The sequence below is a fragment of the Eublepharis macularius genome, chromosome 12, assembly GCF_028583425.1.
Source record: "Eublepharis macularius isolate TG4126 chromosome 12, MPM_Emac_v1.0, whole genome shotgun sequence".
Taxonomy (NCBI): domain Eukaryota; kingdom Metazoa; phylum Chordata; class Lepidosauria; order Squamata; family Eublepharidae; genus Eublepharis; species Eublepharis macularius.
Window position 1 is genome coordinate 34,361,910 of NC_072801.1, and position 18,844 is coordinate 34,380,753.

The window sequence follows — 18,844 nt, forward strand, 5'->3', positions numbered from 1 at the left end:
CTAGCCTTGGGAAACGGCTTTAAACCATATCCTGACCATGCCCTGTCTATCTCGAGTAAAACCAAATGTATTCTGAATGGTCAGCCCTCTCGCTGCTCTTTCTGTTTCCTCCCCAGTTCTGATAAGAACAGAACTGACTGCCCACAAGAATTCCTTGCTGCAACAGTCTGGTTGTGTAAACAACAGCCACCTCTCTCTGGCCAGGCCCTGCCCTGAAGCCTTAAAGAAGGCAAAGCAGCAACCCAGAGACATGTCAGGCCTTCCCATTTATGATAATGCTTAGCATTCCTACACCACTTTTGGGTATTGCTTTATTTTATTGTAATTCCTACAACTACCCTGTAAAATAACCTGAAGTATTTCTCATCCCCAAATTGCTCTGGCTGGAGAGAGTGTGCCTCAACTTGCTTAAGATCACATCGGAAGCTCATGGCCAGCATGAAATAGGAGCCTTTGTAGTTCTGTCTATGCTACGCTCAAATGTTTTTGCATCTATATCTGCCTTCCCAAGCAGCACCATTATTGCACGCTTGGGACAATTAATCACTAAATGGGATGCAGTTTTTGCCCAAGCAAGGTTCTTTGTTTGAAAGCACAGACTGGTCTGTTGTGCATTCTTCACAATTCTAAAGGCACAAAGCATTATGCCACTCCAAAGCATAACTGCTTCACAACAAAGCAAACCTTGGTGTTTTACCACATGGGTTTTTTCTTGTCAGTTCTGGACCCATACTGCTTCCATTTATTCCTTGATTTCCACATGCATTTTTTTTTTGCCTTTGGTTTTTGCTTTGGTGTCTTTTTGGAGAGGGGGGGTCTTTCCCTGGTATTTTTCTGTTCTTCTGAGATGACGTTTATCCCAATCCTTTTCTGGAAGCCAGTTTTGAGTCAATTTTTTTCCTCATGTGTAATATTTCTTTAGGTTTGTTTGCCCCACCTACTCCCGCCCACCTCCAACCCACTTTTCAATGACTGGACATTCATCATGATCGAACCACTCCTCCACCCCCTCCACCTTCCTTTACCACCTGTTTTGTTTTCTATTTTTTAAAAATTGTTAATTTCATATCAATATACCAATCTACCATTGCTATAATAGGTGCAGTAGGTTCTATGAATTCCCAGCTTTCATTTTTAAAAAGTAAGTTTTTAGCCCCTTCCCTTGCACAGATATAAAGAAAAAGCCATAATTCCAGAAGGGAAGGGGCTAGAGACTTACCTTTTAAAACAAATGAAACTGGGAATTTAGAGAACCTGCTGCACATATTATTACTCATAGAAAACAATAATTGTGACAACCTAATGAAATAAAAACATAACAATTGCAAAAAATATTCTTATTGTTATTGCATAGTTCAATTTGCCATTCAATATATATCAATACACACAGTCTTCATATACAGACCTATACATAAAGTGCTAGTGCAAAGCAATGATTGATGATACTACTAGGTAGTACTAGCACTTTATGTAAAGGTCTGTATATGAAGACTGTGTGTATTGATATATATTGAATGGCAAATTGAACTATGCAATAACAATAAGAATATTTTTGCAATTGTTATAAGTGTTTATTTTGTTAGGTTGTCACGATTATTGTTTTCTATTGCTATCTCTTCTCGTGATTCTCTGCAATTGGTTACATATTATTACTCAGGCAGGTTGGTATATTGATATGAAACTGACGATTTTTTAAAAAAATTGGAAAAGCCCTGGTGGCCCAGGGGAGGGTGGCCACTTCTGGTGCCAGAAAAAGCAGCACGGATGGAAAAGCACATTGTTGCTGCTGCTCTGAGCTCCATCCCAAGAGAGGTCAGTTTGCCCTACTGGTGCTGGGCTCCACCTCCTATGTCAGCTCAGGCAAGGGTCTCCAGTTTGGACTGCAGGGAGGGGACTTAGATAGGGATGGCAAAGCTGTTCCCTTTTTAGGCTTCCCCACACAGATTGGCAGCGTGTTCAGTTTTGAACTAAAAAAAAAATGTAACCCTTATAACAATCTTGCAATATAAGCATGCACAAAAAATAAAAAGAGGGGTGCTGTAATGTCACTGATGATGCCACTGAAGACAGCACTATCACTTGAAAATCCTGATTATTTAAGGCATGTGAGGAAGAAAATAAACCAACTTTTTCTCATTAAGGAACCCCTCATAAACTACCAAGGAATTTTAGGGCTCCCTGGAACATAATTTGAAAGCCATAACGCTACCTAGTCTCAGCATAGGGTTGCCAGGTCCCCATCCTCTGCAGAGTGCAGGAGTGCTGCTGTGGTGGCGCAACAGGCCCTGGAGTGTTCCTGCGCTTCACAGCAGGCCAATTTAGGCCCCAAATTCAGCCCATTTGGGGCCCCAATCAGCCCACTGCGGAGTTCAGGGGCACGCCATGGCACCTGGGAACGTGCCCTGGGAGGTGTGTTCCCCTGCCCTTTCCCCTGCTGGCCAGGTAAGCGGGGACGGGGGGTGGAGGATGGGAGAGGGGTATCCCCCACCCCAAGAGGGGGACTGGCAACTCTATCTCAATAACTTACTGTCAGAGATCCCTTCTTGTGCCGTTTTTGCCTAGCCTGTCTGTGGCACACTGAAAGCTCTCTGCACAAAGTCATAGCACATGCCTGGTGTGGAACCACAGAAAGAAAAAGATACAATCTGATGTAGGGTTGCCAGCCTCCAGGTAGTGGCTGGAGATCTCCCAGAATTACAACTGGTCTCCAGGCTACAGAGATCAATTCACCTGGAGAAAATGCCTACTTTGGGGGGTGGACTCTATGGAATTATGTTGCCGTGCCAAGGTCTTTTCCCTCCCCAAACCCCACTTTCTCCAGGTTTCTCCTGGTTTCACCCCCCAGGTCTCCAGGAATTTCCCAACTTGGAGCTGGCAACCCTATTCTGATGGCTGTGGTGGCATAACACATAATTAGTGCTGGGATCTTTTTAGCACCCTAACACATCCATCCCAGAATGACCAGCATCACAGCTGTGCCTAGATTTCAAACCTGAAACATGGAGATTTGTAAATGATCTCAGTAAGTCCCCTTTGTTGTCTCCAGATTTTGTTCCTTGAGTTTCTGTTTTGCAACCTGAAAAAACTGACTGTGTGCACACTGCTGAGAAAGGATACTACAGTCATCTTCACACTCTTTGTTTTAAAATTTTAAAAAGTCCAATACAATACAGAGTTCAGAATAGTATATGTAAATTGAGAGCTGGGCAAACAAAGAGAGCTCTGTGTTTTAAAATAAGGCAGGGCAGATGAGCAAGGATGGGGGGAGGCAGGGTGAGAATCTAATTTTCTGAATTAAGAGAACAAGTAAGGAAATCGCTCGGCTAACAAAGTTTGCACCCAAGGGAGCCTGACTTTTGGCAGAGGCAAGAGATGGCTCCTTTGCTAATTGTTACATCTCTTCACTAGTAAACAGAGCCCCACCACCGCCCAGTTGGGAAAAGTATTGCCATTTTTGGAAATGCTTGACAGAGGCAGGGAAAACAGTTCTGCAGTCATAGTTGCTGTCTAGGAACACGGAAAACAAAAAGGCTTGAGGGGGTGGGGGGAAGGGGGAAATGATGACATATTGCTCTGAGCAAGCCAGATTGCTTTTTAAAAGTTTCCTTAGCATATTACACACAAAACTGGCGAGAATTTCTGGCATAGGGCCTTGTGGTCCAGCCACCACACACCCACAAATATCTCCTCGTGTAATCAAAAGTCTGATGAGCCATACTAGGCCCAATCCTTGAGACACAAAATTGAGGCAAGGCTTTAGACAACTAAATGAGAGAAGCCCAGTTCCATCAGATCTCAGAAGCTAAGAAGGGCCTGTCTTGGTTAGTAACTGGATGGGAGATAGGCTACCAGGTCCCCTGGTGGGGGCAGGGGATTCTTTGCTCCCAGCCAATCCCCCCTCCACTGCCTCTCACCTGGCCAGCAGAAGGTAGGGTTGCCAAGTCCCTCTCCCCTCCCACTGGGAGGGTAGGGTTCCTGGCACTTACCTCGTGTTGGGCACAAGGTTATTATTCTTTGCATGCGTGTGCCCTGTGGCTGATGTGGTGACATCACTTCCAGAAGTGACGTCACTGCACCAGCCACGTGCACGCTCCCGTGCTCCATACAGGGCCAATTCGGCCCATTTGGATCCAAATCAGCCTCAAATGAAGCGCAGGAATGCTCCCGCAGCTGGCACGACAATGTTACTTCTAAAAGTAACATCGCCATGCCCCCAGGGAGTGTGCACACAGCACGTGTTCCCTTGGTGCCTGCCAGTGGTAGGCAATCTCCTAGGGGCTTGTGCAACCTCCTGCAAATTGCTCGGTGATCAGCGGGCAAGGGGGCAAATCCCCAGGACTTTGCTTGCCACTGGTGGGCACCTGAGAACCTTACAGTGGGATGAAAGGCCTGGGGAATGGGCCTGGGAGGCAAAAGTCCTCCTGGGCCAGCATGCAGTGGGCATGCTCCCACCCTCTGCAACGACATCATCACACCCAGCCAGGAGTGCATGCATGCACCATAGAGGCACAAGAAGATCCTCCCTAATGGGAAACCTCCAAGGAAAATCAAGGGTGCACAGGCAGGCAATGGTAAACCACTGCTATCAGTCTCGTGTCTCGAGAACCCCAGCAGGGGTTGCCAGAAGGGAGTTATGACCTGACAGCACTTTCCACCACTACCTGGGTTTTCCCCACGAGATCCTAATGAACAAGGCACCCTGGCTCCTGTGTAAACTGTATTTGTTCATGAGACCCAGAATCCTCACAGGCCTCTTTCATAAACTTGCCCCTAGGAACCAGGAAGAGTTCTATTTTCTAGTCCCCGTCCTGGTAAATTACTGTCCTCCTTTATTGCCTGTTGGGCATGTTTCATAAGGATCTTATTGTTTATTGCTAGGACTGTGATTCTTCAGTGTTCCCTTCATTTCTAGAACTTAAATCTCAGAGTGAGGAAATGGCACAGTTGTCAGCTTCCAGACTGGGCCTGGAGATCTCCCAGAATTACAGCTCATCTCCAGACAACAGAGATCAGTTCCCCTGGAGAAACTGGCTGCTTTGGAGGGTGGATTCTATGGCATTATAGCCTCCTGAGGTCCCTTCCCAGGCGCCACCCCCAAATCTCCAGGAATTTCCCAGCCAGGAGCTGGCAACCCTACTTCCAACTGCAGTATGAAGTGATACTAGCCAGAGCCAGGGTCATTGCCTCTGTGAGAATTAGGACACGTCATGTGAGGCAAAGTGCTTAATCTGATTGAAGGCTTGCCAAGGCTTGGCTCTGGCCCTTAGGAGCTTAGACACAGCTAGAGCTGCCAAAATCACTAGGGAAACTGGCCTTCTTATGTGGCTTTAGCAGTCCTTTGATGCACAGAAACTGGCCTGCAAAGTGTTACTTAGCATGGATGTAATAAACATTATCTTCTGCTAATGTCTGCACAAACTGCTGTTATACTTGTAGGTTTGCCAGCCTTCAGGTGGGACCTGAAGATCTCCCAAAATTGCATCTGATATCCAGACCACGGAGATCAGGACCTCTTGTGAAAATGGCAGCTTCAGAGGGCAAACTCTATAGTCTGCCATAGACTGTAGGCGAAATTCCTCCCCAAATTCCCCCTTCCATAGCCACTGCCTCCAAATCTCCAGTAATTTCCTAGAGGGGAGTTGGCAACTTTATGTTACAGGCACAGGAGCTGTGCCCACTGAAAGAAGATGGTAACCCTATTTTCAGTGCAACATCCACCCTTGAAATAAGTGAATTTGATTGATTGATGATGATGATGATGATGATGATGATGATGATGATGATGATGATGATGATAGCGGACAGAAAGCCCCTGAACACATGCAAAGTACATTTCTCATCCTGAGTAATCGCAGGCCAGCCCAATATCTCTGGAACAGAGGGGTTTTTTTTTTCCAAATTGGAAGGCTGCATGCAATAGATACAGCTTGCACCATTTCCTTTTGAGACCCTACCATGCTGGGGAAGGGGCTGCCTACCTTTTAGTCAAGAAATTAACTATCAAGTTATCACTGCTTCAGGCATTTATGTGACCTGATCCTGTACCTATTTACTCACTAATAAGTCCATCAACTCCTGAGCAAAGCACAGATGGAGCTGGTTCAACGGAGCCGTTTACAGCTTCCCTGGCAAATAAGCAGCCTGAGGGGAGAAAAACATGCAGAAGCAAAGGGTGTTGCCCGCCTTGCTGAGAACCAATCACTGCTCTGAGGCACCAATTAATAAAAAAACATCCCAGGGGCTCTGGAGAAGACTATGGAGGGAGGGGGGGGCGGCGCTTCTTCTCTTCTGACTGAACTCTCCCCCTTTCCCAGCACAGCAGCTGGAGCTGGCAGGTCTTGTTGCTTGGGATTAAACAGCCACTAAAAACATTCCTCAAATACTTTGAGAGGATTCTACTTTTAATTGAGATTTTATTTAAAAGAAAAACATTCCTCAAATTTCTTTACATTGGCACCCCCTTTTCTCTCCACCTCCCCCTTGCCACCTTTCTAGGTCATCAGCAGCAATGTTACCTGTGCTGAAGAAAAGACAGGTGTCTCTTCTTGTCTTTTGGCTGTGTTATGTGCTATCAAGTCACAGCCAACTTATGGCAATCCTGACGGGTTGTGAAGGGAAGAGACAAACAAAGGTGGTTTGCTATTACCTGCATCTGCATAGTGACGTTGAACGTCCTTGGGGGTCTCCCATCTAAGTATTAACCAGGCCCAACCCTGCTTAATTTCCCAGATATGACAAAAATCAGGCTAACCTGGGCCATCCAGTTGGGCCTTCCTGTGTTACCTGTGCAAAAGAAGGTAACCATCTCTTCACCAAGTGTTAGGGGGGTTGTCTGTATATGCATGTTTCCCCCATATTCCAGATGTACTATTTATTTTAATATTATGCAGAGGAAGAAACTATCAATTTGTATTTATAAATACTTGCTAATTTCTGAAAACAGAAAAGAAACATGCTGGGACTTGAACTCTACAACTTGTGCCCCCCAGCTTTTCTGCCAAAAGCACAGATCCTCTCCTTTCTTCAAGGCCAAGTCCAGGTTTCATCCATCAGATAAAATATCCTTTCTCTTATATAAACTGCAGACGATCAGCACGAACTCATCTGCTCCTGAGACCCCCAATCATGACCCAGTCAGTCATGGGTGTAGGGCTAAGTTGGAGGTGCACCATAAAACTTCCTGCTGGCATGGTGGGCTCACACAAGACACTATGTGGAACAGTCCCTGAGGATGGTGTATGCCTACTTTGCTACCACTGCCAATGAGACACAGGTTTGCAGTTAGGAGAGGGCTGGATACAGACTGTGAGAATGAGTACAGAGACAAACACATGTCTCTTGGTTTCCAGTTTGATTTAGGAAATCCCAGCAACAGGAAATGGGTCCAGTTTACTGGGTCCTGGAGCAGCGCTGCTGGCTCCTGGCTGAGAAATTCCTGGAGATTTGGGGGATGGAGCCTGGAAAGGGCAAGATTCGGGGAGGGGCAGGTTGCAATGCCATACGGTCTACCCTCCAAAGCAGGAGACCTGACCTCTGTTGTCTGGAGATCAGTTGTAATTCTGGTATATCAGTGGGGAGGTCATGATTTTGCAATGAAAAGGATCAACTTTAAGCTAATTGGTCTAATCTTTGCAGCCATGTAGGTCCATTACAATTTTTTTAAAAAACATTGACAGGATAATCCCTTTTTAGTGACCAAAACGTTACAAAATAGTTAGTAAATTTGTAAGACTATCAAGCTGGGTGTTATTAAACTAAAGTTGCAAAAGTGGATGTTTTCAGAAATACACAAAATGTAACCATAATTTTATAACTTAAATAAACTTTTTTCATTGTTCATGAAATTGTATGTATGGGATCATGGGTTGTGTGTGTGTGTTTGGGGGAGGGGTACATTTTACAAGTTTGTACTGGGTCGGAAAAAATAATGCTTGGGCGCTCAGCGCACTGTAAATTTAGTAGTACAATGGCAGTGCCTTGTGCTATTGTCACTACACATGTACTGGCAATTGGAAGGGGACTCCACAGTCCCCACCCCTCCCAGTGTAGGAAGAAAGGAAATTTCTAAAATCCAGAGTCCTTAAGCATCTTAAAGATTTACGAATGTATTAAGCTTTTGTGAGCCATGGCACACTTTGTCAGATGCTCACACCTCACAAAAATGTATGATACAATATGTACCACAAAACTACCATTTTGGCTATAGCAGATTGAACTCAGGGACCCTTCTGGGGTTTCTTTAAAATTAAGGTGCAGGTGTGGTCAAGTTGAGCTAACCATCTCCTGACTGACAGCAAAACAACATAAGTAAAAGTAAATGCAAGCAAGTCACAGGAGGTAACTTGTCCTCAGTTTTGCCTCACCTCCTGGAAGCACCAAGCACAGTTTGGGCTTACAGCCAAGCACTGCTGACATGAATTGACCCCTCGCGTGGTACAGATATTATCACCTACAATGGGAAAGCAAAAACAGGCAGGAATTAGACTGCAACTTGTGGATACACACACACTTGTTTAGTGCTTATTTAAAATCAGATGGCAATTCTGTGTCAGGTCATGTAACTTAGGTCATTACTGCTTTCTCATCAACATTCACCCTATGACAACCCTAGGTTGCCAACTCCATCTTGGCAAATTCTTAGAGATTTGGGACTAGGGGCTAGGGAGGGAGCATAGTGGGAATATGATGCCATATAGTCTGCCCTCCAGAGCTGCGATTTCCACCAGGGGAATGGATCTCTGCAGTCTGGACATCAGCCATTGACTCCCAGAGAACTCCAGGATCCATCGCCTGATTGGTAACCTTGACCATGATGTAACAACAGTCAGAACGACAATGGCTCCTTCCCTGGCCTGGCCCTGAAACAGATCTCCAGTCACCAATTATCCGCCAGGCTATTCGAACATCTTAAACATTGAACAAAAATGAACATCTGCCACATTTAAGCTGGAAATATTCAAAGATGGCACAAGATTTGTGCCCATCCTAATGTGGCAACCACTTAAAGCTGCTGGCAAGATCTAAAAGCTAAACAATGAAGCAGAGGCTGCCTTCTGTAGCTCTGAACTAGAGGTGTGCAATTCAAAAATTATTATTTTAATTCCGTATCGGTAAGTTGGGAAGGGTATGATTAGCGTTTTCATTAAATATCGGGAGTATAATTATTGTTCCAATAATTCATGTCAGGAAAATCACCTGTTTTTAAACAATACTCCCAATTGAGTGAAAATGGTAACCATGCCCTTTATGAAGGAAATTAAAACAATAATTATAGAAGTGCCCCCTCCCCAAGCAGCAGGAACAGGGAGGGAGGGGAAAGAAGGAAAGCCTGCCCCGGCTCTCAGCTGGTTTGCAGCACACTGACCTTTTAAACTTTAAAGAGCTGCTATTTTCTAGAAACAGAAGACCCCACTACCTGAATCCACCCATAGAAAATGGTGGGTGGCCTTTTAAAAATGAGAAGGCCGGTGCCTTGCACCCACTGGGGAGAAAGGGTGTGCTTTCTTTCCCTCTCTCAGTTCCTGTTACTGATGCATCCCCAACACAATTCTCAATTTTAATATATATTGGAATCAGGGCTTTTTTTCAGCTGGAACACAGTGGAATGGAGTTCCGGAACCTCTTGAAAGTGGTCACATGGCTGGTGGCCCCGCCCCCTGCTCTCCAGACAGAGGGGAGTTTAGATTGCCCTCCATGCTGCTGGAGTGGCACGGAGGGCAATCTCAACTCCCCTCTGTCTGGAGATCGGGGGGCGGGGCCACCAGCCATGTGACCATTTTCTCCCAGGGCAACCCACTGAGTTCCACCACCTCTTTTCCCAGAAAAAAAGCCCTGATTGGAATCACAAATTGCTGAGGAGGGGTGCTTTCTCAAAACTGGATATAGTGATCTGATCTGATACCAGAAATTTCAGGGTGGCCATATCTGATTGCACACCCCTTCTCTGAACCAAACTCCCAGTTTGGAAGCAGGTTTAACATCTGGAATATACATATATAGTCAGGAGTTTTTTAACAAACCAAAATGTCACAAATCAGTGAAATCAAAAAGAGTCCAGTAGCACCTTTAAGACTAACCAATTTTATTGTAGCATAAGCTTTCGAGAATCAAGTTCTCTTCGTCAGATGCCTGATCAGGCATCTGACGAAGAGAACTTGATTCTCGAAAGCTTATGCTACAATAAAATTGGTTAGTCTTAAAGGTGCTACTGGACTCTTTTTGATTTTGCTACCACAGACTAACACGGCTAACTCCTCTGCATCTACAAATCAGTGAGTAAGCTTTTTTGTTCCCAAGCATTATTCATAAGTCTTTATGTTTGGAACAAAACAATAAAAAAAGGAAAGGAGGAAGAGAGAGGTTTAAAGTGTCAGGGCTTTTCCATCATGGCCTGAAACATCTCACCCCCCTTGCCCTTCTCACTGGAATTTGTATACATTCATTCAATTTCTGATAAGTTTCGTGCTTTAGCCACTAAAAAGTATGATAAATACGACATTGTTCGATTCTCAAAGCGTCAAAATATTCCAAAGAAATACTCTTGTGTAATGCCTTGAGTCTTTTTTTCAAGATGATAATGCGTTTCGTAATGGTTGTGTGTGTCAAACTGCCATTAGAAATGCTCACCCCCAATCTAAATATCGGATTCAGGGAAAAAAAACCAGTAGATTTTGAATTAATGTTTAAACCTCCCTCCATCTACCACACCCGCTCCCTTGTGCCATGTAATACGAAACTATTTTGGAAGCGAGCTAAAGAGTTCAATCTTCCAGTGAAAGCTTGGAATGCTGAAGGTTTATAAGAAGGATTTCCACAGAGGCATTCCTTACAGACTTATCTGCAGGATATAGCCAGCGATGCAGGCAGAAAGTAATGGATTGACATGTCTCCCATGTCTGAAGCACACCCCACCCCGCCCCTTCAGCAGAAAAGACGTTTGTTTCAAACCACTTAACACATTCCGCAGCAGCCAACCTGTGTGTGGAGAAGGGTAGCCAATCCCATTTCTCTGGTGAGCGTGTTTGTATAGTACTTGCATTTAGAAATGCATGTTTGTCCTGTTAACAGTATGACATAGGTATGCACAGAGATTTTCAAGACTGCAGGTACACCCTAAAACATACATGTGTAAAGTAGCTATAGAATTGTGAGACTGGAATGTTCTCAGGCTCTTAATGCTCCGATCTTTGTTGGACCTGATAAGAAAGAGCCAGGAAAGGCATTCGAGAGTAATTAAGTGAGCAGAGGATGGTAAAGGCCAAACCAAATGATACATCCACCATGAGTCAGGTTGGGATTCCCCAAGCCAACCTGCGGACAGATGTTACACTGGAGAACTAACATCCCCAAACACACTGGATTTGTGGTGAAGAGGGGCTATTTGCTCTTCTGTGAAGCCCCATAGAAGGTCAAATAGGTCCCTCCCCGTAGCCATTTTGGGTCCTGGAAGCAGTGCAGAAGGGCAAGCAGAAGCCCTTTCTCCCCTGCACCATACTCCTGAAGCGAATCAGGCCTGCTGCATTTGAGAATGTTAGTTCTGTGATGTAACATCTGTCTGCAACTCAGATCAGGGAAACTCAAACTGATTTGTGGCAGATGTATCATCTAGTTGGTCCTAAGCCAGTGGCTGGCGAGGGAGGGGGGGCAGTCTGATAGGCATGGAGCATCTTGCCTGGAGCTGTAGCTTTCAAACATTTTATATTTTATATATGCCAATAAAGGCTTGCTTGCTTGCTTGCTTGCTTTCAAACAGTGCCAGGGCAACTAGCATTCCACAAGAAACAAACGTGCTTCTGCACAGCAAGATTCTCTGTTTTGGCACTCTCGTTGCCACTGTAGCGGCAGAGGCATCCATACAGCAGTTTCCCTTTTGCTATCCTTGTATCAGTGCCCTGTTCATCCCCCCGGCCCCCACCGCCACACACACTACTAGAGGGTTTGGGGAGGCATCTTTTTTTAAATCAGCAATTGACACATCGCTCTAACATTGTAACATTATAATTATCTATTGCCACAATGTACTAATTCCCAGCTTTCATTTTTAAAACAATCAGTAATTGCTTTAGCATTATAATGCTATAGCAATTACCACTTTTTTAAAAAAAGTTTTCATGAAGTCCTTTGGTGGTAAAGAGGGACAGATGGTGGCTGCAAAGGGCTGGCAGCAGAAAAATGCTCAGAAGAATCCAGTGTGGAAAAATTTTCATTTGTATTCCACCTTTCTCTCCAATAGGGACCTAAAGCTGCTTATATCATTCCTCTTGCCCAGGGCCGGATCTAGGGTTCCTAGTGCCTGGGACAACCCAAGTCTGGCTGCCTTCGCACTCACGCACAGTGCGCACGTGCTCCTGGTGCTGCATGATGACATCACTTCATGACTCGCCCCCCCTTGATCCGGCCCTGCTCTTGCCTCCATTTTATGCTAACAACAGCCCTGCAAGGTAGGTTAGGCTGAAAGTAGCCACCTAAGCTGCTTCTGTAGCAGAATGGGGATTTGAACCTGGGTCTCCCAGATCCTAGTCTGACACTGTAACCACTACACCACACTGGCTGTCTACATTACCTCCAATGATTAGCATAACAGGTTTCAACCACATCTTCTGTAAGGGAGAACAACCTCTGGGATAACCCTCTTTTCCTCCCTATAATGTCTCTCCTCTCTCTTGCCACGGCGTTCCCCCCCCCCCCCCGGCAATCTAATAAGCATGTCCATCTGCTGACTCACAGGCTGCGGTTTCTGCAGCTCCCCCAAGCCAAGAATTATGCAGCTCTGAGAAACTGTTGATTAAACGGCTGTGGGTTATTATTAACCCTACGCCGCCTCATCCGTAGGAGCCTGTCTGTTTCCTTCTTTTTATGGGCTTTACTGAAAGGTTGCTCACCAGTTTCTGTGCAGATCTGTTTTCTTCCCTTCCTCCTTGCTCACAATGTGGGAAGTGATAACTGTGTGCTGCACACACACACACACACACACAGCTTTTTTCCTGATAAGGCAATAACACTGGGGGATTATTTTTCATGACACGTTTGGTAGAGAAAACGATTCATGGATAAGTGAGGGCCAGTGGGGGCATACAGGCAGGAAAACAAAACTGGAAATCAAGGAAAGCCAGTCGCCCCTAGATTCTTTTGCAGACCCTGTCTTTCTATTTTGAACATCTGAAAACATGCAGGTATAGTAAGGGCATTGAAGTCAAAGGCACAAACATTCAATTTATTTTAAGGGAGCTTGGCTGGACTAGGCAGAGGCAGAGAACCTCCAGTTTCCCAGGAAGATGCTAGCGGAAGTTTCTGAAGCAGCACCACAAGGTAGAAACTTGAAGGAAAGGAAAGGAAAGCTAGTTGACACTGCTTTTCAATACAGAAATCAGCATAAAAAAGGAGTCTGTCTGGAATTTCCATATGCTCTGTTTATTGCTACAGGAGTGGTATGGTGGTAAAGATCTTTAACCGGTAACAGCAACTTCAGGTTGTCAGTCCTTTTATTTATCTCCACTGAAACTCCATTCAAACTACAGGCAGGGATCAAGCTAAATATCAGCTGCATTGTGTACCCCACCACCACCCCAGTCACCTGGTGATGGAAACCCCCAGAACTCATGGTCCTATGAATCCTTCACTTCATAAGCCACATGTGGAAATTATCACAACCTAGAGCTTTTGAACGAGATTGGCTCGTGATGTGCTGAATCACTTGCAAGGCTGTGTGACTATCAAGAAGTTCAGAGGCACAATCTCCTCTCTCCTTACTCCATATTGTGTCTTCCTTTCTTCTCCCAACATGGCACTTTCTGTCCTGCCCTGAAAAGGATCCCACTTTTGGTCAAAAAAGCCACCTCCAAACTTTTCCTTGACAGCAATCCTTCCTGGCCTGATGCTGAACCAGTTAGCGGCAGGGTTGCCTACTCTGGGTTCAGAAATTCCTGGAGATTTGGGGTTAGATCCTGAGGAAGGGGAGGTTTGGGGAGGAGAGGGACCTTATTGGGGTATAATGCCATAGAAGTCTGCCCTCCAAATATGCCATTTCCTCCAGGGGAACTGATTCTTGTAGTTAGGAGATCAGTTGTAAGGAGATCTCCAAACCTCACCTAGAGGTTGGCAGCCCTATATGGTGGCCTTCCCTTACTTGATGAACCGCTAGTGCCATGGGACTCTCCTCAACCCTACCCGTGTTATGTTTGTCAGTCCCTGACCCCTCTCCACTTTACCAGGCCTCTCTGTTCCATTAGACTGCTGGCCCAGTGGGACAAAGAATGAATATTTTCTGTGTTCCACACAGCACTAACGAAAAATATCGATTAAAATAGGAGCTATATAATGTGCAGTTTCTGTCTATAGGAAGCCTGTGAGATTTGCTTCAATCTTACTGTAAGACACTGGATTAGAATCTCACTAATGGGTAAACCTGTGTTTCCACTACTGTTCTGCACCACAAGTGGGGCTCGCTGATGTGACTTAATGGTCCTCCACACAAACAACATTCCTTTTACATAGCACATTCACAAGAAAGATGGAAAGGGTTTCTGGTCCAGCTTTCTCATAGCCTGCTCACTAGCTCACTTGTTTGTTTGCTTTCTACAGAATTTTTATTTGGCCCTTCCTCCAAAGAAGTTCAGAGTGGTGGACATGCTTCTCCCTTCCTGCATTTTGACTCGCAACAACCCTGTGAGGTAGACTAGGCTCAAAGAAACTGACTGACCCAAGCTCACTCAATGAGCTTCATGGCTGAGTAAGGATCAAACCTGGGTCTCCAAGTCCTAGTCTGACACCTAAACCACGATACCATATTTATCTACGTTGTTTATACCTTGCCTTTCTCTCCATTGGGGACCCAAAGTAGCGTATAGTGTTCTCCTCTCCTCCGTCTTATCCTCAAAACAATCCTGTGAGGTAGGTAAGGCTGAGTTTGTGTGACTGGCTCAAAGTCACCCAGTGAGACTCCAGGCAGAGTGGGGATTCAAACCTGGGTCACCACCACTACGCCACATTGGCTTTCAATGCTGTAGTGTGTGTGGGGGGGAGGGTAAATGAAGAAACAAAGATGGCTACTGAGGAGGTTTCGCTGGTGGGATTGAATGGCAACTTATTAGACATATGGGATGCAATGGGGCTGGAATTCCATCTCCCTTTTTCTCTTATCCTTGGCCATTATTCAGGGAATCTCTCTAATGTGCCATATGCCCATGTGGGACCAGATTTATTTATTATGAAGTGTTCCAAACAAGTGGCAGAACTGATGCCAAAAAAAAGATAATACAGATTTCCCTTTGTAACTAAGAAACGAGCCTGCATAATGAGGATTTACTGCCATATTTCATCATTTTGTGGAAACTGAACCTGCAAAGAGCCACAGAAAGTCCTGGGGGTACAGTTGCCAACCTCCAGGTCTGCGGGGGTAGGGGGGCTGGAGTACTACAGAGATCATTTCCCCTGGAGAAAATAGCAAGGGAACCCAGACCCAACTCTTTAAAAACCTGCATGTCTAGCTTGACTCTAAGTGTCCTGAACCCAGCAGCCAACTGCAATTGCATAATCCTACAAATGTGTTTGAAAGGTATAACCTTTCTCATTCTGTCCTGATGTTCTGATGAAGGGCAGGATAAAAATGTACTAGAAGGGCAGATGAGGGGTGAGACTGGTTAAAACTGGTCAGTTTCTCAAGCACCTTCTGAATCTGCTCTAAGACAAGGGAGGAATTTAAAATGATGGACATTGTCAAAAGGACAGTATTTTTTTTTTAAGGTTACTTGTTATGGACTGTGTTTGTATGTAGGAAAGCAACGATTAAAAATAATTTTGAGACCATCAAAACTGGGCTGGCAAAGCTCATGCAAGACATCCCAGGCACCTGAGATAGCCATATGTGCAGGTCATGCTTTGGCAGGGAAGTTTTAGCTTTTCCGGAGTAGCACCCAAAGTATAACAAAACCTTCAAAACCAGTTTGATTTTAGATCATAGTGGGAGTGGGACAGGGGGAAAGTGAACAGGTTCTACCATGGGTAATAACACTTCTATAATATCACCTCCAAGTCTCTGAAAAGTTAACATCTACTCCACGGGAATCTGCCCTGCCCCAGCACACGCCTAGACTTTCAGAAAAAGGGAGAAACAGAAGTAATACAACACTAGAAATGTTTGTGGGAATAGAATTATTATTGTTGCTGTTTATTTATAGCCCTCTTTTCTCACTGAGATCCAAGGTGGATTACATGCTGCAAGTGAATACAATATAACAATTCACAGCAAATATACAATATGATCAACAGTTGGGATATTCAATGAAAACAGATCTAAAAGGGTATGGTAGCCGCAAATTTGAAAGCTAGCATAAAGACGAACACATAAATGAAGCCTTTATTAGGTTATTTACCTAAATAATTAACCCAACATTTTTAACAATGTCAAACTATCCAGTAGGAGCAGATCAACATCAGCAGATAGTACCCAATAGCCTAGTCTATAGTCCCTGTCCTGTACCAAAATATCTCTTTGAGCTATTTCTTATGACACAACCCTATAATCAAGGTAGAAAGCCCTCCTGCATAGTATTGCATAGTTTGTGGAAAGCCTGGAGAGTGGGAGGATGAAGCAGACGCACCCTGGAAGAGATGAGAAGGGACCAAGTCGGTACACCTCTGTTGCAGAAGAGGGGAACCAAGTTGTGGGGGCAGAATAGTCTGCACAGCCTGCACAAATGTCATGCATTTTGAAATTTAATGGCCTTATTGTTATCAGAATCAATTTGGACTCATGGATTCTCTGGGCCCTACGGGCAGCTACAGAAGTGTCGGCTTAAGAACAGATCCTACATGCCTCAGACTGCCTAACTCTTACAACAAAGAATGCTAAGATATTACCCTGACATAATTTCCAAGCACTTGTCACTTTACCATACATTAAACACACACGTTTCTCTCTTAAATACACACTGTTTAAAAGATTGCTTTCTTCTAACATACTGTCCAAGTCAATCCCCAACTCTCACTGTGGAGGCAAAAAGCAAGTCATTTCCCAAAGTTTTGCAAAAAAGTTCCCTTCTTTCCTAACAAGCAAAAAATAAATACCTTAACAGCTGAAACTAAATCATCCAGTTTCTGGCGACAGGCGAGGGGAGGACAAAGGAATAATCGGTCTGCCCATGATGCTAGATTGGTTAAATGAGGAGGAAAGCATTTTGAGTGTATCACTTACCGTAAACTTCAGTGGCAAACAGAATTATTCTAAAAATCTGGAGAGTGAAGGAAAGTTTGTTCATGTTCACAGAGCGTGAGGGATAAGTGCAGCGGTGTGGTCAGTTTTCAAAACATCCAAAGGGGGTTGGATGAGTTGGATCTATGACTGACAGAAGTATATGATTTGCAGAGGAGGGCTGGCAAAAGGAGCCGGCTGTAAGCCTGGAGAGTCGTGGAGTGCCCCCGCCTGTTGATCCTGGGTTAGAGCTTTTGCAGTCTTCTCCTCCCTTCCCAGGAACAACCTCCTGAGCGCCACTCTGGGGATGGGATGGTTTGTTATGACCTCGCTGACTTCTTTCCAGCTGCTTCCAGTCCTCCCCTCTTTTTCTCTGCCAAAGGTTTTCTTCCACTTTCCGAAATCCAGTGTTGGTATTTTTAACGGCAAAATGAACTCCAGCTCATGCTCTCTTTCTTTCTGTCAACTGGAAAGAAGCAGGAAATGAGACAGCCCTTTGCTCGGTAGACAAGAAAACCACGTTTCACCAAAGTCTTCAGCTTTAAAAAAAAGATCGCAGTTCTGTTTAAACTTTTGGTACTTTTACCCCCATTCCTGGGTTTAATGATAGAACACTCCTTTTTCTTGAAAGCAGTAGCAATTGAAAAATAATTTTAAAAAACAGTTCTAGGAATTCAGAGCTGGGCTTGGTGAGGGACTAGCCAGGGTCATGATCCCAACTCAGTTATGATTTCAGCTCTGGGAAGTCATCATCAAACTTCACATTCTCCCACCTGTAAATGTGGAATAATAGTGGCAAACTTCACAGCATTGTTTGGGGGAGAATGAGAAAAAGATTACAGTGCAGTTTTTCCCGATTTGCATCGGGAAACTTTATTTTTGACCCTCTGGTCCGAGGTTTGAAAAGGCTACCACATTGGAGAAGGAGGAAGAAATGACATCTGTCACCCCCAAAGACCTACTAAAACTTTACAGTGGCAAGCCTTAGCATGGCGAGAATTTTTTTTCTGCTGCAAAATACAGGCTTCCGTGGGTTTTTTTGTGCTTCTTTTGACTGAGACATTTTGCTGTCAAGAGTGCTCATTATATCTGTTTAAATATTTATTCATTTACTTCATTTATACTCCACTTTTTTCCGCAGAGCAACTTCCATCATTCCCCTCTCTGCCATTTTTGCCTCACAACAACAACCCTCTGGGGTAGACTTGGGTGGTCTGAGTCATTCTGAGGCTCTGGGCAAAAGTCCAAGGTGCAGCTACCGAACTGCTGCCACTCACGCACACCCCACACATCAGAGCCATTCCCCACGGGGGCTAAGCAAGAAGCAGCCCCCACCTTGTGCCAGGTGAGTAGGAGCCGCCACTAGAAACTGGCTGCTCAAGTCACAGATAAGGTGGGCATGAAAAGCCCCAAAGCCAGCCATCTGAGTCCTGAATGAGGCAGGCACAAGCAGCTTCCACCATAATGCTGACTGCCTGAGCCCCAGATGGGGCAGGCATGAGCAGCCATTGCCATGAGTGAGTGGGCTGATATCCAAACAGGATAGCAACAGCAGTGGCAGGAGCCTGTTCTTCTTCCATCTCCATCCTTTGAGGGACAGGACCATGAGTGGTCACCCCCCCCCCCTCAATGCAGGGCCTGAGCAGCTGCCCCAGT

General features: G+C 45.0%; 1 protein-coding gene across 1 annotated transcript in view; it reads right to left on the reverse strand.

The window, feature by feature from the left end:
- Positions 1-17,412, reverse strand: part of ITGB3 (integrin subunit beta 3) — a 55,450-nt gene extending 38,038 nt beyond the window's left edge. Inside the window, exons 1-2 of the mRNA XM_054993186.1 lie at positions 17,192-17,412; positions 8,364-8,449 (exon numbers count right to left, since the gene is read on the reverse strand). Of these exons, the coding sequence (XP_054849161.1) occupies positions 8,364-8,449; positions 17,192-17,255 (150 nt within the window). The 5' untranslated portion in view covers positions 17,256-17,412. The remainder of the gene's footprint in view (positions 1-8,363; positions 8,450-17,191) is intronic.
- Positions 17,413-18,844: the final 1,432 nt, after the last annotated feature.